The sequence below is a fragment of the Peromyscus maniculatus genome, chromosome 12 (genome assembly GCF_049852395.1).
Source record: "Peromyscus maniculatus bairdii isolate BWxNUB_F1_BW_parent chromosome 12, HU_Pman_BW_mat_3.1, whole genome shotgun sequence".
Lineage (NCBI taxonomy): Eukaryota > Metazoa > Chordata > Mammalia > Rodentia > Cricetidae > Peromyscus > Peromyscus maniculatus.
This window is the reverse complement of record NC_134863.1, coordinates 10,730,779-10,753,614: the sequence shown is the minus strand read 5'-3', so window position 1 is coordinate 10,753,614 and position 22,836 is coordinate 10,730,779. Positions and strand designations below refer to the sequence as shown.

The following is a 22,836-nucleotide window of genomic DNA, read 5'->3' as shown; positions in this document are numbered from 1 at the left end:
TCACCATTTTGCATTTAAAATATGAAAGCAATAATAATTGAGCAATTCTATCCCCAGCTTCTGTTTCCATGGTCCTTTTTACATATACCAATTATAAAATCATTAAATACAATCTCTATAGGATTTGAAGAGGTAACTTTAGGTAATACTCTTGAGTATTTTTATAAAATCTTAAAAAGCAGATCCTTTTTTATAGATTTCAAGTATTTTATTCACTGGAAAAATAATTTTGTAACCTCTTTATCAGTAAGAGATTATTTTTATGGGTTTATCTTAGCAACAACATTATTTAATAAGCTAATAACCCAATCCATTTCAGGTGTTATATTTCTATAGAATTTCCAAGAATTTCTAGAAAGCAACTTAAAGAGCAGAGCCAATTTCCAGTAATGATCAACAGACAAGAACATACCTAATACATAGTTCAAAATTATGAATTCTGTTCCTTTAGTTTATCTACCATGAAAATCCAAACATTTATTAAGAAAATCAAAAGAACAGAATATCCTTTATATAATGAATATTAATATCCCTGGAAATTCAAACAGCATTGACTTAGCATTCCATGTCCTGACCGAAATCATTTTTCACCAGAAGTTGGGCCCGTTTAAACTTTTAGTGCTAGTCCCTCTCCTGGCCTCTGCTCACTTGCCCGCCCATGAGCCTGTTCCCCTCATGGGCCTTGTGGCTATGCCTCCTGCCTGTGTGTACCTGCCCGCCTGCTGCTCTGGGCTATCTCGCACACGCCTTCGCCTCCATGCTGGACGTGTGCCCCACACACGAGCACTCACGTTTAAACTTTCTCTTACTCCCATGAAGGGACTACCTAATAATGAGTTATTCCCACCATAAGGAAAAACAGAAAAACATTTCCCATGAAGGGATCCTAAATATTGAATTATTCCCACTCTGAGGGAAAATGAACTTTTAAACCAAAATTAAGCAAACAGACAACGAAACTTCTATGACTCTTTGTAATTCAGATGCTGCGGCTCTGTGCTGGCAGGCAGAAAGAGCTCAGAGTTTCAGCTATCCTGAAAATTCTAAAATTGGAAAGAGCCTTTTCTTCCTCCATTACCACTGGGAAGAGGCTTTTCTCTTTTCTTCATCCTTCCTCTACAGGGCCCTAAAAATCTTTAGGCCTACTTTCAAAAATTTCCCCCTTTTTACCGGGAAAATCCTTTTTTCTTGATTAAATTTTTTCTACCTTTTCTAATGGGAAATTTCTTTTCCCTCCCTCTTCTCTGTTGGGAAGATTTCCTTTTTTATTTAAAATCTTTAGCTGTCTTGCCCTATCTTAACTTCAGTGCCCTCCTGCTTCAACAGTCCAGTTAATTGACTCTGAGCTAGCTGCACCCATTTCAATTCACCCTTATCTTTTCTTTTTTTTTCTTTAAATTGCTGGCCAGGCTTACCTGGGTGTCCATCAGCAATGTCCCTTCTTTCTTGGATCTCGGTGGGACCTCCATTTGTAGCAATAACACCTGCGCTACCACCACCTGTTCACCATGTCTGAGTGAGGGGCTGTGGACTGAAAAACAGAGACAAAAGACAGCGGATCATTCACCTCAGCAGAATGCTGAATGCTGTTTATTGAAAGAGGGAAGAAACCTTAAATACAGTCTTACAGCACAATGGGAGAACCCTAGAGGGCAGAAGTTTGCTACTGATGTTTACAATCTTGCATCTAAGCTGTTAATGCCCAATATGCAGGATACACCAACAAGGAACTTCCCTTAAGCATTCAGGAGGGTGGAAACCATCAGGGAATTAGCATAGGGAGGACATCTGGTCAAGGTTGGCAAGCAGGCAAAAGCTACCCTAATTGGGAGGAGGCCAGGGCTCTACACCTGAATAAAAGGACCCTTATGTGCTTGCACTGGAAAAAGACTTCTTGGTGGTCTCTGGGGGTTTTGTGAAATGGGTACAATGGAAGCAACAGACTATGGAACAATGGGTCCTGGAACTAAATGACAGTGAAAACAATGTCTCAGAACCTCTGGGACACAATGAAAGTAGTCCTACAGGGACCTTTACAGCTCTACATGTTGATGAAGAAATCAGAGACATTGCAAATACTATGAATGATACACCTTAAAGGATTTTCGTAAAAAGGAAAAAAAAAAAAGAATAAGCCAAACCTCAAGTAAGTAAATGAAAAGAAATCTTTATGATCAGTCCAGAAATTAATGAAATAGAAATGAAAAGAAAAACATAATCATTGAAACTAAGAGTGGGTTCTTTGAAAAGATAAATAAGATTGACAAACCAAACTAATCAAAAGAAAGAAGACACCAACTTAAACAATTACAGGTGAAAAGGGAACCATCACACCAGATACCAGTGAAATGAAAAACATCAGGTCTGGAGGTTAGAGACAGCTCACTGGGTAAAAGCACTGGTTGCTTTTCCAGAGGACCTGGGTTCAATTCCCAGCACCCACATGGTAGCTCACAGCTGGTCTATAAGTTTAGTCCCAGGGATCTGATGGCCTCTTCTGGCCTCCTTGGGCACTGGAAAATATGATGCACAGACATACATTCAGACAAAACACCCATACACATCAAACTAAAACATATAAACAAAAACATAACTTACACAAAACATCACGTCTCATGTTGAAAATACATATTCCACTAAGTCAGAAAATCAAAAAGAAATGGATGAATTTCTAGACAATGTGACTTACTAAAATTGAACCAAGATGAGATGAATAGTTTTAAAAGATATATAACATGCAATGGATTTAAGCAGTAATGAAAGCTCTCCCAACAAAAAGCAGTCCAGGCCCAGATGGAGTCATGGTGATGTTTCTGAAGCCCTCCAACTTTCCTCCCATGCTTCTCAAGCCACTCCATAGAAATGGAAGAAACACTTCCAAACCAAAGGCAGATAAAGACATGGAGTGAGAGAATCAACAAACTAATTCCCATGATGACCTTAAACTAAATAATTGCAAATACATCAAAAAGATCATTCACCATGATGAAGCTGGTGGTGTAACTTGATCAGAGATACAGGAACGCAACAGATGTGAGCCAATAAATGTTCTAAGTCACACAAATGGAGCCGAGGACAGAAACCCCATGGACATCTGGACAGATGTAGAAAAAACACTGACAAAACCTACCATTCCTTCATGGTAAAGGTTCTAACTTGGATTAGGAAAAAAAATCGTAATATAATAAAGCCTACATATGACAGCCTACAGCCAACATGATATTTAATGGGGAAAACCCTCAAAGCACTTGCACTAAAATAAGGAACGAGACAAAGGTGTCCAACTTTTCCACTCTTCTTCAGTATAGTCCTGGAAGCCTTAGCTAGAGCAAGACAAGGGGAGCATATGAAAGGATACAAACAGCAAAGGAAAGAAGCAAAAGGCCCCTATCTGCATCTGCTATGATTTTATACATAAATCATAAAACTATGATTTATTTATAAAGACTAACTAGAAAACTTTTAGAACTGATACACACGTTCAGTGGCAGGACACAAAAGCAATACACAAATCCTTCCTATATATCAATGACAAAGAAACTGAAATCTTGGAAGTAATCCAATTTTTTTTTTTTTTTTGGTTTTTCAAGACAGGGTTTCTCTGTGTAACAGCCTTGGCTGTCTTGGAACTCACTCTGTAGACCTGGCTGGAGTCAAACTCACAGAGATCTGCCTGCCTCTGCCTCCTGAGTGCTGGGATTAAAGGTGTGTGCCACCACCGCCTGACAGTGATTCAATTTTTAACAGCCTCAAAGAAGAAAAAAGTACCTTGGAAAAACCTAACCAAGGATATGAAAGATCTCTAAAATGAAAAATTCAAAATACTCAAGAAAAAAAATCAAGTAAGACACTAGAAGATGTAAAACATGTTCATGGATTTGAAGGATCAATAATTGTGAAATATGGTGGTATTCTATTTGTACTGAAATGTGATTTTAATTGTATGTTAATAAATAAAGTTGCCCAGGGGTCAGAGCTATTAGAGCCATAGAAAGAGCACGGCAGTGGTGGCGCACACCTTTGATCCCTTAGATCTCTGTGTGTTCAGGGATACAGCCAGCATTGGAGACATACGCCTTTAAGACCTAGAGAGCTGTACTTACAGGCAATGACGAGGCAGTCATGTGTCTGGGTTTACAGCCAATGAGAAGGCAGAACAGAAAGACTATTTAAAGACATACACCCAGGAAATAGCTCTCTTTCGGGGAGCTAGGAGCACCGCAGGAGGAAGGGTAAGATTTTAGCTCTGAGCTCTGAGCTCTCGCCTTTCTCTTTTACATTGGTTCTGTGTTTCTTATTTAATAAGACGGTTGGTTACATCTACAGTGAAAACAGTATCTTACAAAATCCAATATAGAGTCAATACTGAGCAATCTCAACCAGACATCCAGTGACATTCTTTACAGAAACAGAAAAGCAATCTTAAGTGAGGTATGGTGGCTCACAATTTTTAATTCCAGCACTTAGGGGGCAGAGGCCAGTCTGCTCCACAGAGTGAGTTCCAGAACATCCAGGACCATTACACAAAGAAATCCTGTCTTGAAAAAAACCAAAACAGACACACTCCCCTCCACACACAAAAAAGCAATTTTAAAGTCCATATGGAAACACAAGAGACTCTGGAGAGGCAAAACAATCCTAAGCAAAAACCAAATCACTGAAGTTATCACCATACCTGATTTGAAGTTATATTACAGATCCATATTAATAAAAAGGGCATGGTACTGATGTAAAAACATATTCAATTGTAGGGATAATTCATCTGTGCCCCCACAATAGAGTTTATCTGAGGTCAGAGGAAAAAGCCAGCCACTATATTTGACGTAGAAGTCAGACAATGGTAGCACATGCCTTTAATTCTATCACTGAGGAGGCAGGGATCTGTCTGGATCTCTGTGAGTTCAAGGCCACACTAAGAACAGAGCCAGGTGTGGTGGCACATGACTTAAATTCCAACACTAGTTAACCATAAAGGTCTGGAGGTCTGTATAGACAGACAGGAGGTGACAGAACTGGACAGGAAGAGGAAGTGATATAGCTGGGCAGTGAGAGGAAATGAGTTAGCAGAACAGAAAGGAATGAATATAGGTGTGGGTATACAGGAAGTAGGTCTCTTTGGAGACTGAAGGTCAGTGAGGTGAGGTTGGCTTGTGGCTTGTCCTATTCCTCTGATCTCTCAGCTTTAACCCCAATTTCTGGCTCCATGTTTTTTATTTTATAAGACCTTTTAAGATTCATTTTACAATTGGTGCTCCGAGGATTGTGGCAAGAATTGCCTGAAAAGCTGCTTGTGGCCTTACAGCTCAGGCTGGAACTGCACGAAGCTGGATCTCTACCTCACATGGGCCAAAGTCTCTTTGGCTTTTTCTCTCCTGGTGGGTGGTGGACTCTCTCTGGATTCTCATCTCAGACTGCTACCACATTAGGTAGCTGCTTTGAAATTCCCTTGGACTTCTACTGTTCTACACAGTTAACAGACTTGGTAAGTCAATTAAGATATCTTAAAAGGAGAAATTAGTTAAAAGGGAATTTTTTCCCACATTAAAAAGTGGGAAACATTTTTACAATGGAAGGAATTTGGTCTCTGTTTGATAACACATTAGGCAGTCTGAAAATGGAACAATTAAATGAGAGGATAATTAATGTTGATGAGGTGTACATAACATTAATTATGAATATTATTTGCTTGATCATTTTTATTTTAGCATTAAAAAGGTTGACCAATTTGAGTGCCAAGATAAAAGCTTTAGAAAAACCTGTTAAAATGAATTATAGAGAAATTCAGACCCAGACAGAAGAATTTAAAGGTGAATGTATCTCAGGATTGAATCATGTGGTTACAGAGAAACAGCCTCAGGTTAACAGACAGCAAACATTAATCTACCTGCTAACCTTACAGGAACTGCCACATGCTCAAGGGTGTGTATGAGCTAACTGGACTCCAGTGGAAATGTTAGATCTGAGGAGATTTAAAGAAGCTATAGTATCATATGGAATGCATTCTCTATTTGTAAAGTAACACTAACAATAACAGGTCCAGCCTATATTGTTTGCTCCCAGGGTCCGTGGAAGAGTCCAAAAAGCAGCTGAGGACTCTAATCTGAGGGATATCCAATGAATATAAGCACAATGAGTTCCTTAGTCCATTCACTATATCCTTCTAAGTCAATTCTATCTACACAGTTTCTTTTCCGTTCTCATATTTAGCTTTTCTCAGTCCCTTCTGGTCTCAGTCCTTTCTGCTCTTCTCTCATGTCTATCTAGTTCTTTCTGTCTCTGTCCTCATCTTTGTTCTTCTCAATAAATTCTCTTCAGTGCTCTCAGAGAACCAGTATATATACCCAAACAGTAATTCTTTGGCAAAACAATGCAAGGTTTGAAGTTTTCAGGGTCGCAGAGAGAGGGGATAAGGATCCACACATAAAGCAATAATTGTCAGCTTCCAATTACAACCAAAAGGGGAGTGACTAAAGGGGAGTTCTCTGGTAGTGTCAATTAAAGACTAAGATCAATTAGGAAATTTATGTGCTCAAACTATAATCTAGAAATGGCTAGATAAAATGTTAGGGTTCAATAAGTCACAATAAAGTAAACTGTCTTTGGTGCTATTTTTCCTGCTCATCCTGGCTGCAGCTGCTTTCTGATAGGAAGGGGGCATATGCTAGGTGGCTAAGCAACCTATGTCAGAGCATGTAGCATTTGGTTAGAAAAAGCACTTTCACTCAGAGTAATTGCTGAGCAGAAAATCTAGGAATAGCACCTGACTGAGGAGGAATTAAAACTTAATTTGCACAAGAAAGAAGCTTGGCACCTATGCCTGCCTGGCCTTGAAGGCAATCTCCTTGGGTCAGTGGGAAGTAATTGCCTTAACTCAGTAACTAGCAAATAGCTAAAACATCATCCCTGGAATGTGAGCAGTAAATCTCTTAAGTTAGGGTCTTGTATAAATAACCCGGGGTGAAGATAAGGAGTTGAGGATTTAATTGTTAGTGGTTCTTTTCTCTATCTGTGGGTGAGATGAGCTAATGTTTATTTCTCTGCATTTGTCCTTGGAAAAAGGTATCTTTGCTGAAATACTTTTGTCCAGAGAATGGCCCTGGCCAGATATATGTTAATGAAAAATAGACACAGCTAGGGACAGTTATCCAATTACCCCAAATGTATAGGGAAAGTTGTGCCCAAGATTGAGATACAATCGTGAGATTATATGTACATACAACATGGAGATGCACGGTAAATAGGGAGAATCATAGCTGTTATTGCACAAGAAGTTTACAACAAGAGACAGCCAGTTCATTCAAAAGGCAGTAATTCCACAATGCCTTGCATGATGGTTTCCTCTAACAGACCCCTTAGTTCTGATAGGTTGACCTTCTGAACTCTAGTTGTCACTGCTGTATACTCCATGGACTTTTGCTACCAGTGGCTCTCAATAGAAAAGCAAATGTTAAACTCATGACCAACTTGTAATAGAATTATTCCTCAGGACTGGAAAGAATTGGTTACAGCTGTCCTAGAGGTCAGTCCACAGTTATAGTGGAGAATGTGGTGGATAGAGGAGGCCAAAACTATAGAACAATAATGTAGGACTAGAGGTGTGGAAATTTCCCAGGATCTGCTTCTTGGAGAAGGTGATTATGCTGATATACAAAGACAATGTTTATATGATAACCTAACCCTAATCCTATGCCACATGGAAGCCATGAATTCATGGGACAGAATTCAGGAAGCAGAAAAAAAAATGAGTCATTTAAGAAAGTTAAACAGGGCCTGAAAGAACCTTCATAGATTTCTTACAAAGGCCGTCTTCAGCAGAAAATAGAATGATACCAAATTCAGAAGCTAGACAGATAATAATTGAATCTTTGGCTTTTGAGAACATGAATGCAGCATGCAAAAGAAAAATCAGGCCATTAAAGATCAGACCAGCACCCTTGGAGGATCAGATCAGGGACACAATTAACACTGAGTCTCATGACCATGATATGTGGATAGGAGAGGTGATTTTAAGAGCTTTGAAGAAAAATAATAATGTTAGATGCTTTAATTGCAGTAAACCAGGTCACCTATAAAGAGACTATAAACAGGGTATTTCTAGAAACAATGTTTCTTCAAGGAACAATGGCAACATAATTAGGCCGGGCGGTGGTGGCACACACCTTTAATCCCAGCAATTGGGAGGCAGAGCCAGGCGGATCTCTGTGAGTTTGAGGCCAGCCTGGGCTACCAAGTGAGTCCCAGGAAAGGCGCAAAGCTACACAGAGAAACCCTGTCTTGAAAAACCAAAAAAAAAAAAAAAAAAGAATGTTTGATAAAGTAAAGAAAATTTTGCCTTGTTGGTGATTACAAATTGCTCCTGAAAAGATGCAAAGAGGAGATTCTATTAATTACTTAGGCTATAAAATAGGTTTACAAAAAAATAGACCCCAAAAGGTACAAATTAGGAGAGATTGATTACAGACTTTTACTGACTTTCAAAAATTATTTGGAGACATTTCTTATCTATGGTCTGTTGTTGGGGTAAAAAATGATGAACTGAGCAATTTGTTTAAAACCTTAGAAGGTGACCAGGACTTATATAGTTCAAGAAAATTATCAGCTGAATCTGAGAGAGAATTGGCCTTGATGGAAAAGAAAATACAGGATGCATGTGTGGATCATGTAGATCCAAAACTTGATTACATATTGCTTATTTTACCTTCTAAGCATTCTCCTATAGGAATTTTAATGCATAGGGAAGATATTATATTGGAATGGATATTTCTACCAAATAAACAGAGTAAAAAATTTAAATCTTCTGTGGAAAAGATCTGAGTTGATTTTAAAAGGAAAATTGAGACTTCATCAATTAGCAGGAATAGGCCCAGCAGAAACTGTAGTACCTTTAACTAAGGATGACATTGACAAATTATGGGTAGAAAGTGAACCTTGGCAAAGAGCTTACAGTAATTTTTTTGGTAGAGATTAACAACAAATATCCCCAAAGTGATAGAATTGAACTTATAAAGAGAGCTGATTGGATTCTGCCTCATATTGTATGGGAAACACCCATGCCTAACAGCAAATTTGAAGTCTCCAGAAAGATGATGGGGGTTCCACAATGATGATTCCACATGGACAATAATAATACCACTAAGCTGACAAATGTCACCCAAAGATCAGCTCAGGACAATTTCAAGATGGTTAGCTGAGATGATCCAGCCTCACAGACTACTAGAACAAGGACTTGAGATAAGCCCTGCACTTTTGCATTATGCAGAGACTGGACAACAAATGATACAGCTACCTCTCCCAGAACTTGACAATTAACACAAGATTTTTCTTTTCAGGATCCCCTAAAGATGCCTTTACCCCCAAACAGCAGGAAGTAAATTTAAGAATATGATGCCCTCATTCCCAAGAGGTAGGGTGGGTAGTTTTTGGTTTTTCAATGGGTTTTGGATAATTGTCATTGTTTAGGTTGGTTGGTTACAAGTTGTTATTATTAATGGTCAGGAAAAAGGCTAAACAAAGGAGATTAGATTTAAGGTTCTTATTTGAAAAAAAGAAAGAAAAAAAGAAAAAGGAGGATATAGATAAGAGGTAGATTATTGAATATACTCTGAAAAAAGATATAGAGATGATAGAATAAAGGGCAGATTATTGAATCTACTCTGAAAAGAAAAAAAAGCAGATATAGATATGATATAGATAAAAAGGTAGATTATTGAATCTACTTTTAAAAGGCAACTACTACTTTTAAATATTTTACATTGGATTAGATTTTTATATATTGTATAAAAATTATATATTGCTACAAATTTGAGACTGATTTATATAGATATGATAAGATAAAAAGGTAGAGTATTTAATGTACTTTTAGAAAGCAACTACTAGTTTTAAATATTTTACATTGGATTGGATTTTTATATATTGTATACAAATTATGTATATTGATACCAATTTGAGATCGATTTTGTTAGACTATTTTGTATATATATTTCTAATCCTGTTCAAGTTATTGTACCTATACATTTTATTTAACAGTGTAATGCAGTCTGCTAATCCTTGAAAGTTATTATTACCAACTAATTAGGATATAAAGGAATGTAAGTTAGTAGTCATTACAATCAAACTTGTAGTCATATTAGGTATGTTTTCAAGGTCAAGCAGAGATATATTTAGATAGACAGGTCATCTTCAAATCCTTCAGAGGTCTATAGAATATGGCATTTAAGATGTTTTAATAACATAGTTTTTTCTTCTTTTTTTTTTTTTATGACTATGAGACATGTCTGCTCCTGGCACCACCAATCTACTTCAGAGAAGATGGGCATTGAAGAACCTCTATATGGAGTCTATTTTAACTGTGGCAAAAGTTAGCCACTAGGCAAGAAAGTCCCCTTGCATCAAGTATTGACAGTATGCTATCCAAATTGGACAAGCAGGACACAAAACAAAGGACTGCCAATCCTTGCCAAGACAAGGTAGGAAGGCTCTTTAGAAAACCCTGCTACACAGATGCATCTGTCAGATATGCTAAGCCTGTTGGCCAAAGATGATGCCCCAATGTTACAGAGAAACCTTGGGTGACTGTCCAGGTAGCTGGCTGTTTCTGTCATAACTCACATATTTTGGAAGTAACTTGTTTGCACTTACTAGGTAATATTATTTCCTTCTCAGATCTCTGAGGGAGTTGAAGATTAGATAGTTATAGTTATAGTTTTACTTATTAACAATTTCAGAAAAGAAACTCACTAAGAGGTGTAAAGTGTATAATTTTGAAAGACATAGAAGATAGCTTTTGGTTGGTAATACAAGTTAGGATAGAAAGTGAATTAGGTACATTTTGGATTTACCAAAATAGGATAGATAACGTAATATTTTCTCTGAATTTGTCAAATGCAAATGGACTAGACATCATTAATGTATTTATTGCTTGTATATATTGTATATAGTTATTGTATTATTGTATGTAATTTTTCTTATATTAATTATAATTGTTTATTTTTATTAGACAAAAAGGGGAAATGTGGTGATATTTTATCTGTGTCCCCCCAATAAAGTTTATCTGAGGATCAGAGGAAAAGGCTAGCCACTATGTTAAACATAGAAGTCAGGCACATGCCTTTAATCCTATCACTCAGGAGACAGGGATCTGTCTGGATCTCTGTGAGTTCAAGGCTACACTGGGAACAGAGCCAAGCATGATGACACATGCCTTGAATTCCAACACTAGTTAACCATAAAGGTCTGGACAGACAGACAGGAAGTGACAGAGCTTGGCAGAAAGAGGAAGTGATGTAGCTGGGTGAAGAGAGGAAGTGAAATGCAGAACAGAAAAGCAAATAGGTGTGGGTATACAGGAAGTAGGTCTCTTTGACTGGGGATCTCCAAGTGGTGAGAACGTGGCTGGCTTCTTTCTGCTTTTCTGATCTCTCAGTTTTAACCTAAATATCTGGCTCCAGGTTTTTTATTAATAAGACTGTTTAGCACTTCATCCTACATATGTTGTTTTCTAGTTAAGGCGTAGTGAACCCTCTAGTACAAGTTGTCTTCAACTTTGGATGTAGAAGAGTGAAGGAAAAATTAAGAGCACTTTCCTCATAGATCCTTCCTTCTAATAAAAAGCAAAAAAATCTTATATTGCATCTTCTTACTTTTTAGCATTATATGGTTGCTTTTCTTGCTTGTTTCTTGAGACAAGATCTTTGTATGTAGCCCTGGCTGTCCTAGAACTCACTATTTAGATCAGGCTGGCCTTGAACTCATAGAAATCTGCCTGCCTCTGCCTCCTGAGTACTGGGATTAAAGTGTGAGGCACCATGCCTGACAGCTAAAGTTACATTTTTAATAAAAGCGACTCTCAAAAGAATAGTTATGATTAATTCATAATTAATTAGTTCATAACACATCATTTTTTTCCACACTAGAATCAAACTAAGTTTGAAAATATCTTACACTTGAAACAACATAATATGGAACAGTGGTTCTCAACCTTCCTAATGCTGTGATCTTTAATACAGTTCCTCATGCTGTGGTGACCCCCAATCATAAAATCATTTTTGATGTTACTTTATAACTGTAATTTTGTTGCTGTTATGAATTGTGATGTACATATTTTGCCAAAGGAGTCACAGCCCACAGATTGAGAACCACTGATACAGAATGATGTGAATTCTTCTTTCTCTGACTAAAATCTTTAGTGGTTTTGTCAAACCTGGAAGAGTATTTTGTCCTTTCAGCTCCAGGATTAGAAAATGTTTATCTCCCTAAACAGCACAGTCATTGGTTATTTGGTCATGTTTCAGCACATATTCAATTGTTTCATTTTAATAATTCTGGGATGTGGCTGAGTAGTTGATTGTGAGATCAAAACAGGGACTTGGCTGAAAAACTCCACTGCAGAGGACATTGTCAATTTTTTTTTGTCCAAAAATTTTGGACAAAGCAATAGCCTACAGAATGTGAAACAGTTTTTACCAAGTACATGCTTGATAGAAGGCTAATAAAACATAAATAACTACAAAAATCTAGATATCAAGAAATCAAATAACCCAACTAAAAACTGGGGTACAGATCTAAACAGAATTCTCAACAGAGGAAACTCAAATGGCTGAAAAACATTTAAAAAATGTTCATCATCCTTAGCCCTCAGGGAATTGCAAGTCAAAATTACCTTGAGATTTCATCTTATGCCTGTATGAATGGCTAAGATCAATAAAGTAAGTGTTAGCTCATGCTGGGAGAATACAGATTATGGGCAATGCTCATCCATTGCTGGTAGGAGTGCAAACTTGTACAGCCACTATAGAAATCAACGTGGTAGTTCCTTGGGAAAATAGGAATTGAGCTGCCTCAAGATCCAGCTATTGTGGGGGTATCTTTGTGGATTTCTGTGGGCCTCTTTAGCACTTTGTTTCTTCCTTTTCTCATGTGGTCTTCATTTACCATGGTCTCCTATTCCTTGTACTTCCTCTCTGTTCTTGATCCAGCTGGGATCTCCCGCTCTCTTTCCCTCGACCCTCGCCCTTCATTGCTCCCACTCATGTCCAGGTTGTTCATGTAGATCTCAGCCATTTCTCTGTCATTGGGCGATCCTCGTGTCTTTCTTGTGGTCCTGTTTTCCAGGTAGCCTCACTGGTGATGTAAGTAGCAGTCCAGTCATCCTTGTTCCACATCTAGTATCCTCCTATGAGTGAGTACATACCATATTTGTCTTTCTGAGTCTGGGTTACCTCACTCAGGATGATTTTTTCTAGATCCATCCATTTGCCTGCAAACCTCATGATGTCATTGTTTTTCTCTGCTGAGTAGTATTCCATTGTGTATATGTGCCACAATTTATTTATCCATTCTTCAGTCGAAGGGCATCTAGGTTGTTTCCAGGTTTTGGCTATTACAAACAATGCTGCTATGAACATAGCTGAGCAAGTGCTCTTGTGGTATGATTGAGCATTTCTTGGGTATATGCCCAGGAGTGGTATAGCTGGATCTTGGGGGAGATTGTTTCCCAATTTTCTAAGAAAGCGCCATATTGATTTCCAAAGTGGTTGTACAAGCTTGCATTCCCACCAGCAGTGGAGGAGAGTTCCCCTAGTTCCACATCCTCTCCAAAATAAAGTGTCTTCAGTGTTTTTGATCTTAGCCATTCTGACAGGCATTAAGGTGGTATCTCCGAGTTGTTTTGATTTGCATTTCCCTGATGATTAGGGATGTTGAGCAATTCCTTAGATGTCTTTCAGCCATTTGAGTTTCCTCTGTTGAGAATTCTCTGTTTAGTTCTAAAGCCCATTTCTCAATTGGACTGTTGTTCGTTTTGATGTCTAATTTCTTGAGTTCTTTATATATTCTGGATATCAGTCCTCTGTCACATGTGGGGTTGGTGAAGATCTTTTCCCATTCTGTAGGCTGTCGCTTTGCCTTGTTGACTGTATCCTTTGCTCTACAAAAGCTTCTGAGTTTCAAGAGGTCCCATTGATTGATTGTTTGTCTCAGTGTCTGTGCTACTGGTGTTATATTTAGGAAGTGATCTCCTATGCCAATGCATTCAAGACTACTTCCTACTTTCTCTTCTAGCAGGTTCAGAGTAGCTGGATTTATGTTGAGGTCTTTGATCCACTTGGACTTAAGTTTTGTGCACGGTGCCAGATCTGGATCTATTTGCAGCCCTCTACACGTTGATATCCAGTTATGCCAGCACCATTTGTTGAAGATGCTTTCTTTTTTCCATTGTACACTTTTGGCTTCTTTGTCAAAAATTATATGTTCATAGGTGTGTGGGTTAATGTCAGGGTCTTCAATTCGATTCCATTGGTCCACATGTCGGTTTTTATGCCAATACCAAGCTGTTTTTATTACTGTAGCTCTATAGTAGAGCTTGAAGTCAGGGATTGTGATGCCTCCAGAGGTTGTTTTATTGTACAGGATTCTTTTGACTATCCTGGTTTTTTTTGTTTTTCCATATGAAGTTGAGTATTATTCTTTCCAGGTCTGTGAAGAATTGTGTTGGTATTTTGATGGGGATTGCATTGAATCTGTAGATTGCTTTTGGTAAGATTGCCATTTTTACTATGTTAACCCTGCCTATCCATGAGCATGGGAGATCTTTCCATTTTCTGACATCTTCTTCAATTTCTTTTTTCAGGGACTTAAAGTTCTTGTCATATAGATCCTTCACTTGCTTGGTTAGTGTTACCCCAAGGTATTTTATGTCATTTGTGGCTATTGTAAAGGGTGATGCATCTCTAATTGCCTTCTCAGCTTCTTTGTCCATTGTATATATGAGGGCTACTGTTTTTTTTTTTTTTTGAGTTGATCTTGTATCCTGCTGTGTTGCTGAAGGTGTTTATAAGCTTTATCAATTCCTGGGTGGAATCTTTGGGGTCACTCAAGTATACTATCATGTCATCTGCAAATAGGGAAAGCTTGACTTCTTCCTTTCCAATTTGAATCCCCTTAATCTCCTTATGTTGTCTTATTGCTCTGGCTAGAACTTCAAGTACTATATTGAATAAGTATGGGGAGAGTGGACAGCCTTGCCTCGTTCCTGATTTTAGTGGAATTGCTTTGAGTTTCTCTCCATTTAATTTGATGTTGTCTGTTGGCTTGCTGTAAATTGCCTTTATTATGTTTAGGTATGTTCCCTGTATTCCTGATCACTCCAAGACTTTTATCATGAAGGGGTGTTGGATTTTGTCAAATGCCTTTTCTGCATCTAGTGAGATGATCATGTGGTTTTTTTCTTTGAGTTTGTTTATATGGTGTATTACATTGATGGACTTTCGTATGTTGAACCACCCTTGCATCCCTGGAATGAAGCCTACTTGATTATGGTGGATAATTGTTCTGATGTGTTCTTGGAGTCTGTTTGCCAGTATTTTATTGAGTATTTTTGCATCAATGTTCATGAGGGAGATCGGTCTGTAGTTCTTTCTTTGTTGCATCCTTGTTTGGTTTAGGAATCAGGGTAATTGTAGCCTCATAGAAGGAGTTTGGTAATGTTCCTTCTGTTTCTATTATGTGGAACAGTTTAGAGAGTATTGGTATTAACTCTTCTTTGAAGATCTGGTAGAATTCTGTGCTGAAACCATCTGGTCCTGGGCTTTTTTTTGTTGGGAGACTTAATGACTGTTTCTATTTCCTTAGGGGTTATTGGACTATTTAAATAGTTTATCTGGTCTTGATTTAACTTAGGTATGTGGTACCTATCCAGAAAAATGTCCATTTCTTTTAGGTTTTCCAGTTTTGTGGAGTAGAGGTTTCTGAAATATGACCTGATAATTCTCTTGATTTCCTCAATGTCTGTTGTTATGTCCCCCTTTTCATTTCTGATTTTGTTGATTTGGATTCTCTCTCTCTCTGTCTTTTGGTTAGTTTGGATAAGGGCTTGTCTATCTTGTTGATTTTCTCAAAGAACCAACTCTTTGTTTCATTATTTTTTTTTTGTATTATTCTCTTAGTTTCTAATTTATTAATTTCACCTCTCACTTTGATAATTTCCTGGCATCTATTCTTCCTGGGAGACTTTGTTTCTTCTTGTTCTAGAGCTTTCAGGTGTGCTGTTAAATCACTAGTGTGAGATTTCTCCAACTTCTTTATGTGAGCATTTAGTGCTATGAATTTCCCTCTTAGCACTGCTTTCATAGTGTCCCATAAGTTTGGGTATGTGGTGTCTTCATTTTCATTGATCTCTAGGAAGTCTTTAATTTCTTTCTTTATTTCTTCCTTAACCCATTGGTGATTCAGTTGAGCATTATTCAGTTTCCATGAGATTGTAGGTTTTCTGTAGTTTTTGTTGTTGTTGAAATCTAACTTTAAACCATAGTGGTCTGATAGAACACAGGAGGTTATTCTAATTGTTTTGTATCTGTTGAGATTTGCTTTGTGGCCAAGTATGTGGTCGATTTTAGAGAAAGTTCCATGGGGTGCTGAGAAGAAGGTATATTCTTTCTTGTTAGGATGGGGTGTTCTGTAGATATCTATTAGGTCCAATTGGGTCATGACATCAGTTAAGTCCTTTATTTCTCTGTTAAGTTTCGATTTGGGAGGTCTGTCCAGTGGTGAAAGTGGGGTGTTGAGATCTCCCATTATTAATGTGTGGGGTTTTATATGTGGTTTAAGCTTTAGTAATGTTTCTTTTACATATGTGGGTGCCCTTGTGCTTGGGGCATAAATGTTCAGAATTGAGACTTCATCTTGGTGCATCATTCCAGTGATGAGGATGTAATGCCCTTCTTGATCTCTTTTGATTGATTTTAGTTTGAAGTCTATTTTGTTGGATATCAGGATGGTTTCACCCACTTGTTTCTTAAGACCATTTGATTGGAAAGTCTTTTCCCAGCCTTTTATTCTTAGGTAGTGGCTGTCTTTGAATTTGAGATGTGTTTCTTGTATGCAGCAGAAAGATGGGTCCTGCTTTCGTATCCATTCTGTCCCGCAGTCCCACAATCCACTTATAAAATAATCACTCAGACGCTTATATCACTTATAAACTGTATGGCCGTGGCAGGCTTCTTGCTAACTGTTCTTTTATCTTAAATTAACCCATTTTTATAAATCTATACCTTGCCACGTGGCTGGTGGCTTACCGGCGTCTTTACATGCTGCTTGTCCTGGCGGTGGCTGCAGTGTCTCTCTCTCCTTCTTCCTGTTTCCCCAATTCTCCTCTCTCCTTGCCCGCCTACACTTCCTGTCTGGTCACTGGCCATCAGTGTTTTATTTATATAGAACGATATCCACAGCAAAGTCTATGTCTTTTTATAGGTGAATTAAGTCCGTTGATATTAAGGGATATTAATGACCAGTGATTGTTCATCCCTGTTATTTTTGGTGGTAGTGTGTGTGTACTTCTCTTCTTTGGGGTTTACTGTTGTGGCTTTATCTATTGCCTGTGTTTTCGAGTGTGTATCTGACTTCCTTCGGTTGGAATTTTCCTTCTAGTGCTTTCTGTAGGGCTAGGTTTGTGGATAGGTATTGTTTAAATCTGGCTTTGTCTTGGAATGTCTTGTTCCTTCCGTCTATGATGATTGAAAGTTTTGCTGGGTATTAGTCTGGGCTGACATTCATGGTCTCTTAGTGTCTGCATTACATCTGTCCAGGTCCTTCTGGCTTTCAAAGTCTCCATTGAGAAATCGGGTGTTATTCTGATGGGTTTACCTTTATAGGTCACTTGGCCTTTTTCCTTGGCTGCTCTTAATATTCTTTCTTTATTCTGTACATTTAGTTGTTTAATTATTATGTGTCGAGGGGACTTTTTTGGGGGTCTAGTCTGTTTGGTGTTCTATAGGCTTCTTGTATCTTCATAGGCATTTCCTTCTTTAAGTTGGGAAAGTTTTCTTCTATAATTTTGTTGAATATATTTTCTGTGCCTTTGAGTTGGTATTCTTCACCTTCTTCTATCCCTATAATTCGTAGGTTTGGTCTTTTCATGGTGTCCCAAATTTCTTGGACATTTTGGTTCATGACTTTGTTGGCTTTAGTGTTTCCTTCGACTGATGAAACTATTTCTTCTACTGTATCTTCAATGCCAGAGATCCTCTCTTCCATCTCTTGCATTCTGTTTGTTATACTTGCATCTGAAGTTCCCGATCTTTTACTCATGTTTTCTATTTCCAGCATTCCCTCTGTTTGTGTCTTCTTTATTTTTTCATTTTCCCTTTTCAGGTCTCGGACTGTTTCCTTTGTCTGTTTCATTGCTTTTTCATGATTTTCTTTCAGTACTTTATTGTTTTCTTCCAGTACTTTATTGTTTTCTTCTAGGACTTTATTGCTTTCTTGCAGGACTTTATTGTTTTCTTCTAATTTGTTTGCCCTTTCCTCTAGTTGTTTACAGCATTCTTCCAATTTTCTTGTCTTTTCCTCTACACAAGCCTCTACCTTCTTCATGATGTTACTCATAAGGCTACTTTCTTCTGCTTCTTCAAATTTTTGATGTTCAGGTCTAGATGTTGGAGGCGGGCTAGGTTCTGGTGATGCTGTATTGCTCTTCATTTTGTTGTATGTACTTCTGCCTTGACGTCTGCCCATCTCCTTGTGGTTTCTTCTTGGTCGTATCAGTGTACTTGGTTCAGAAAGAGCTGACAGATTCAGGAAGTCTCTCTCTCTTGTCCAGATGGGAGTTCTCTTGTCCAAATGGGAACTCCGGGGCAGGATGGAAGCTCTTATCTGGACCGGAAGTCTCTGGTCCAGAAGGGAAGTTGGGAGCAGGATGGGAGCTGGGGGCCGGTCTCTAAGTCTCAGGAGGTGGCTGGGGTCTTGGGCAGATGGGCGTGGGGGCAGGACGTGGAGATTACAGGGGCTGCTGGGGGGCTTGGAGAAGGGGATCCCTCCCGGTGGGGCTAGAAGGGAACCTGCCCAGTGGCCAGAATCTGGGGCCAAGTTGGGCAGGTCTTCCCAGAGTGGCTGGTTCCCAGGGATGGGGTCCGGGTTGGGCCCGGATACTCACCTCTGGTCCAGAAGGAAGTCGGGGACAGGATGGGAGCTGGGGGTCAGTCTCTAAGTCTCAGGAAGTGGCTGGGGTCTCGGGCAGTTGGGCGTGGGGGCAGGACGTGGAGATTGCAGGGGCTGCCGGGGGGCTTGGAAAAGGGGATCCCTCCTGGTGGGGCTAGAAGGGCACCTGCCCGGTGGCCAGAATCTGGGGCCAAGTTGGGCATGTCTTCCCGGAGTGGCTGGTGCCCAGGGATGGGGTCCGGGTTGGGCCTGGATACTCACCTCTGGTCCAGAAGGGAAGTTGGGGGCAGACATTTTCAAATCTTGAACTGTTTCCTTCACCTGTTTTTTTCTTAGCATTCATGAAGCGGTTTATTGATTTCTTCCAACTGTTTTGTTTGTCTTTTCCCCCATTTCTTAAGGAAATTTTTCATTTCCTCTTTAAGGGCCTTTATCATCTTTATAAAGTTATTTTTTAGGTTGTTTTTTTCTGCTTCTTCTACATTGGGGTGTTCAGGTCTTGCTGTTGTAGAACCACCAGTTTCCGGTGGTGCCATATTGTTCTTTATGTTGTTGAATGTATTCTTACACTGTTGTCTACCCATCTCTTCCTCCAATTGGTGCAGGTGGGACCTGTGGCTTACATAGTTGCTCTTCTTCTGGTGCAGTTGGGGCCTGTGGCTCTGATGATCTCTGATGCCTCAGGTGATGTTTGTGGGTATTTGGAGGCAGCTGCCAGGTCACTGGGGCTTTGATGTCTGAGGGTGAGGGAGAGGCAAGAGAAGTACCCCTGGGGGCTAGAGTCTAGGCAACAGGGCTATCCACCAGGGTGCCCAGACACTCACATCCTCCTCCAGGTGCAGGTGGGGCCCTAGTGGTCACTGATGAGGCTGGGATGGCTGGAGGTGGGTAGATGCCGCTGTAGTATCTCTGGGGCTTAGGTGTCAGTGTATAGGGTAGAGACAGGAGATGTGCCCCTGGAGGCTAGGTCCTAGGGAGCAGGGCTATCCAGCTAATGTTATTTTTAAGATGTTATTTTTTAACAGCTGAGTAATAACCCATTATGTAAATGTAGCACATTTACTTTCTATTCTATTTCTATTCTTCTGTTGAGGGACATCTAGGTTGTTTCCAATTTCTGGCTACCATGAAGAGCAGCAATGAACATAACTGAACATGTTTACTTGTGGTAGGATGAAGTGTCATTTGAGTTATTTGCCCAAGAGTGGTAAAGCCTTTTGTGTTTTCTCTATGGAGAATTCTGTTTAGATCTGTAACCCATTTTTAATTGGGTTGTTTGGTTAGTCTTGAGATTTTTATATAATTTGGGTATTAATCTTCTACTAGATATGGAGTTGTTATAAACTTTTTCCATTCTGTAGGCTGTCACTACTATTTGTAGGAATGATGGTGTCCTTTGTCTTACAGAAGCTTCTCAGTTTCATGAGGCCCCATTTATCAATTGTTTAATTTTATGTCCACACTAACAGTGTTCTGTTCAGAAAGTCATCTCCTGTGTCTACAAGTCAAGACTATTTCCTACTTGCTCTTCAGTAAGGTGCAGTGTATCTGGTCTTATGTTGAGGTCTTTGATCTATTGGGAGTTGTTCTGTGAAGGGTTGTAAGTATAGATCTATTTTCATTCTTCTACATGTGGTCATCCTATTTTACCAGAACCATTTGTTGAAGTTGTTCTTTTTTTCCAAAGTGTATTTCTGGCTTCTTTATAAAAATCAGGTGCCAAAAGAGTGTGGATTTATGTCTGGTTCTTCAATTCTATTCCATGCATCAACATGTCTTTGTTTTTTATGCCAATAAAAACAAATATGGTTTTTGTTAATATAACTTTGTAGTACAACTTAAAATCAGGAATAATGAGATCTCCAGCAGTTCTTTTATTGTTCAAATTGTTTTAGCTATCCTAGATTTTTGTTTTTCGATATGAAGTTGAAAATTGTCCTTTGAAGTTCTGTGAAGAATTGTGTTGGGAATTTTGATGGGCATTACACTGAATCAGTAGATTGCTTTTGGTAGGATGGCCATTTTTAGTATGTTAATCTTACTGATCCATGAGCATGGGAGATCTTTCCATCTTCTAATATTTTCTTCAGTTTCTTTTTTCAAAGACTTTAAGTTTTCATCATATAAATCTTTTACTTTCTTGAGTAGAGTTACCCCAAGATATTTTATATTATTAGTGGCTATGGGGATAGGTGTTGTTTCTCTGAGTGTTTTCTCAGTTCATTTGTCATTTGTATATGGGAGGGCTACTGATTTTTTGTGAGTTTATTTTGTATCCAATTACTTTGCTGAAAGGTTTATCAGGTTTATGAGATCCCTGGTAGAATTTTTGGGTTCACTTATGTATAATATCATATCATCTGCAAATAAAGATTCATTGACTTCTCTCTTTACAGTTTGTATCCTTTTGATTTCCTTCAGTTGTCTTATTGCTGTAGTTAAGAGTTCAAGTAGTATGTTGAATAGATATGGAGAGAGTGGACAGCCTTGTCTTGCTTGTGATTTTAGTGGAGTTGTCTTGAGTTTTTCTCCATTTGTTAATGTTGGCTACAGGTGTACTGTAAGCTGCCTTTATTATTTTGAGTATGTCCCCTGTATCCTTAAACTCTCCAGGATTTTAATAATGAAAAGGTGTTGGATTTTTTTCAAAGGTCTTTTCTCCATCTACTGAGATGACCATGTGTAGTTTTTTCTTTCAGTTTGTTTATATGGTAGATTTCATCTATTGATTTTCACATGTTATCCCATCTCTGCATCTCTCAGATGAAGCCTCCTTGATCATGGTGGATGATCTTTTCGATATATTCTTGGATTTTGTTTTCAAGTATTTTATTGAGTATTTTTGTACCTAAGTTCATAAGGGAAAGTGGTCTGTAATTCTCTTTCTCTGTTGGGTATTCATATGGTTTGGGTATCAGGAAAACTGTGTCCTCATAAAATTAATTGGGCTATGTTCCTTTTGTTTCTATTTTGTGGAATAATTTACAGAGTATTAGCATTAACTCTTCTTTGAATGTCTGGTGAATTCTGCACTCAAAATACCTGGCCCTAGGCTATTTTTAGTTGGGAGACTTTTAATAACTGTTTCTATTTCAGTAGGAGTTATGGGTCAGTTTAAATTGCTTGCATGATCTTAATTTAACTTTTGTAAGTGGTACCTATTCAGAAAATTATCCATTTCTTTTAGATTTTCAATTTAGTGGAATACAAGTTTTTAAACTACACCCTCACAATTCTATGGGTTTCCTCTGTCTGTTTTTATGTCCTCCTTTTCATTTCTGATTTTGTAACTCTGGACATTCTCTTTCTGACTTTTAGTTAATTTCGATGAGGGTTTATCTATCATACTGGATTTCTCAAAGAACCAATCTTTAATTGATTCTTTGTATTGTTCTCTTTGTTTCTCTTTTAATTGATTTCAATCTTGGCTTTGATTATTCCTTGCCATCTACTCCTTTGTGTGTGATTTCTTCTTTTTGTTCTAGCGTTTCAGGTGTTCTGTTATATCTTGCTATCATGAGAACTCTTCTGTGGAGTCCTGCCCCACCAGGAACCTAGGTCCCCTGAGAAGAGAGACCTGGAACTGAGGAAAGGTAAGTGCACTGCTCGCCAGCCTCCCTTTTACCCGGGATCAGACGCAGCAAGGAGCCAAGTCAGGTAGGGACTCATTTATTTAAAAACAACAAGCTCCTTTTAAAGCATAAAGAATGAGACTGGGGCAGGGGAGGGGCAAATGCCCCATTGTGCAGATCAGCTTAAAGGTTACCCAATAACACACCTGCAGAGTCTACAGAATTTACAGTGTTGTCTATGAGGGAATTATGTACTGACATCACCTTTCTTGACCTGAAGCACCAATCATATTTTTTTTGTAAGCAACTTGGATTCCACCCTGTACACTCTCCC

The 22,836-nt window shown here is 38.6% G+C and overlaps 1 protein-coding gene across 1 annotated transcript in view; it reads left to right on the top strand.

The window, feature by feature from the left end:
• The window catches only part of LOC143268073 (5-formyltetrahydrofolate cyclo-ligase-like), a 50,193-nt gene extending 27,357 nt beyond the window's left edge, over positions 1-22,836 (top strand). Inside the window, exon 3 of the mRNA XM_076548590.1 lies at positions 22,416-22,836. Coding sequence (XP_076404705.1) covers positions 22,416-22,450 — 35 coding nt within the window. The 3' untranslated portion in view covers positions 22,451-22,836. The remainder of the gene's footprint in view (positions 1-22,415) is intronic.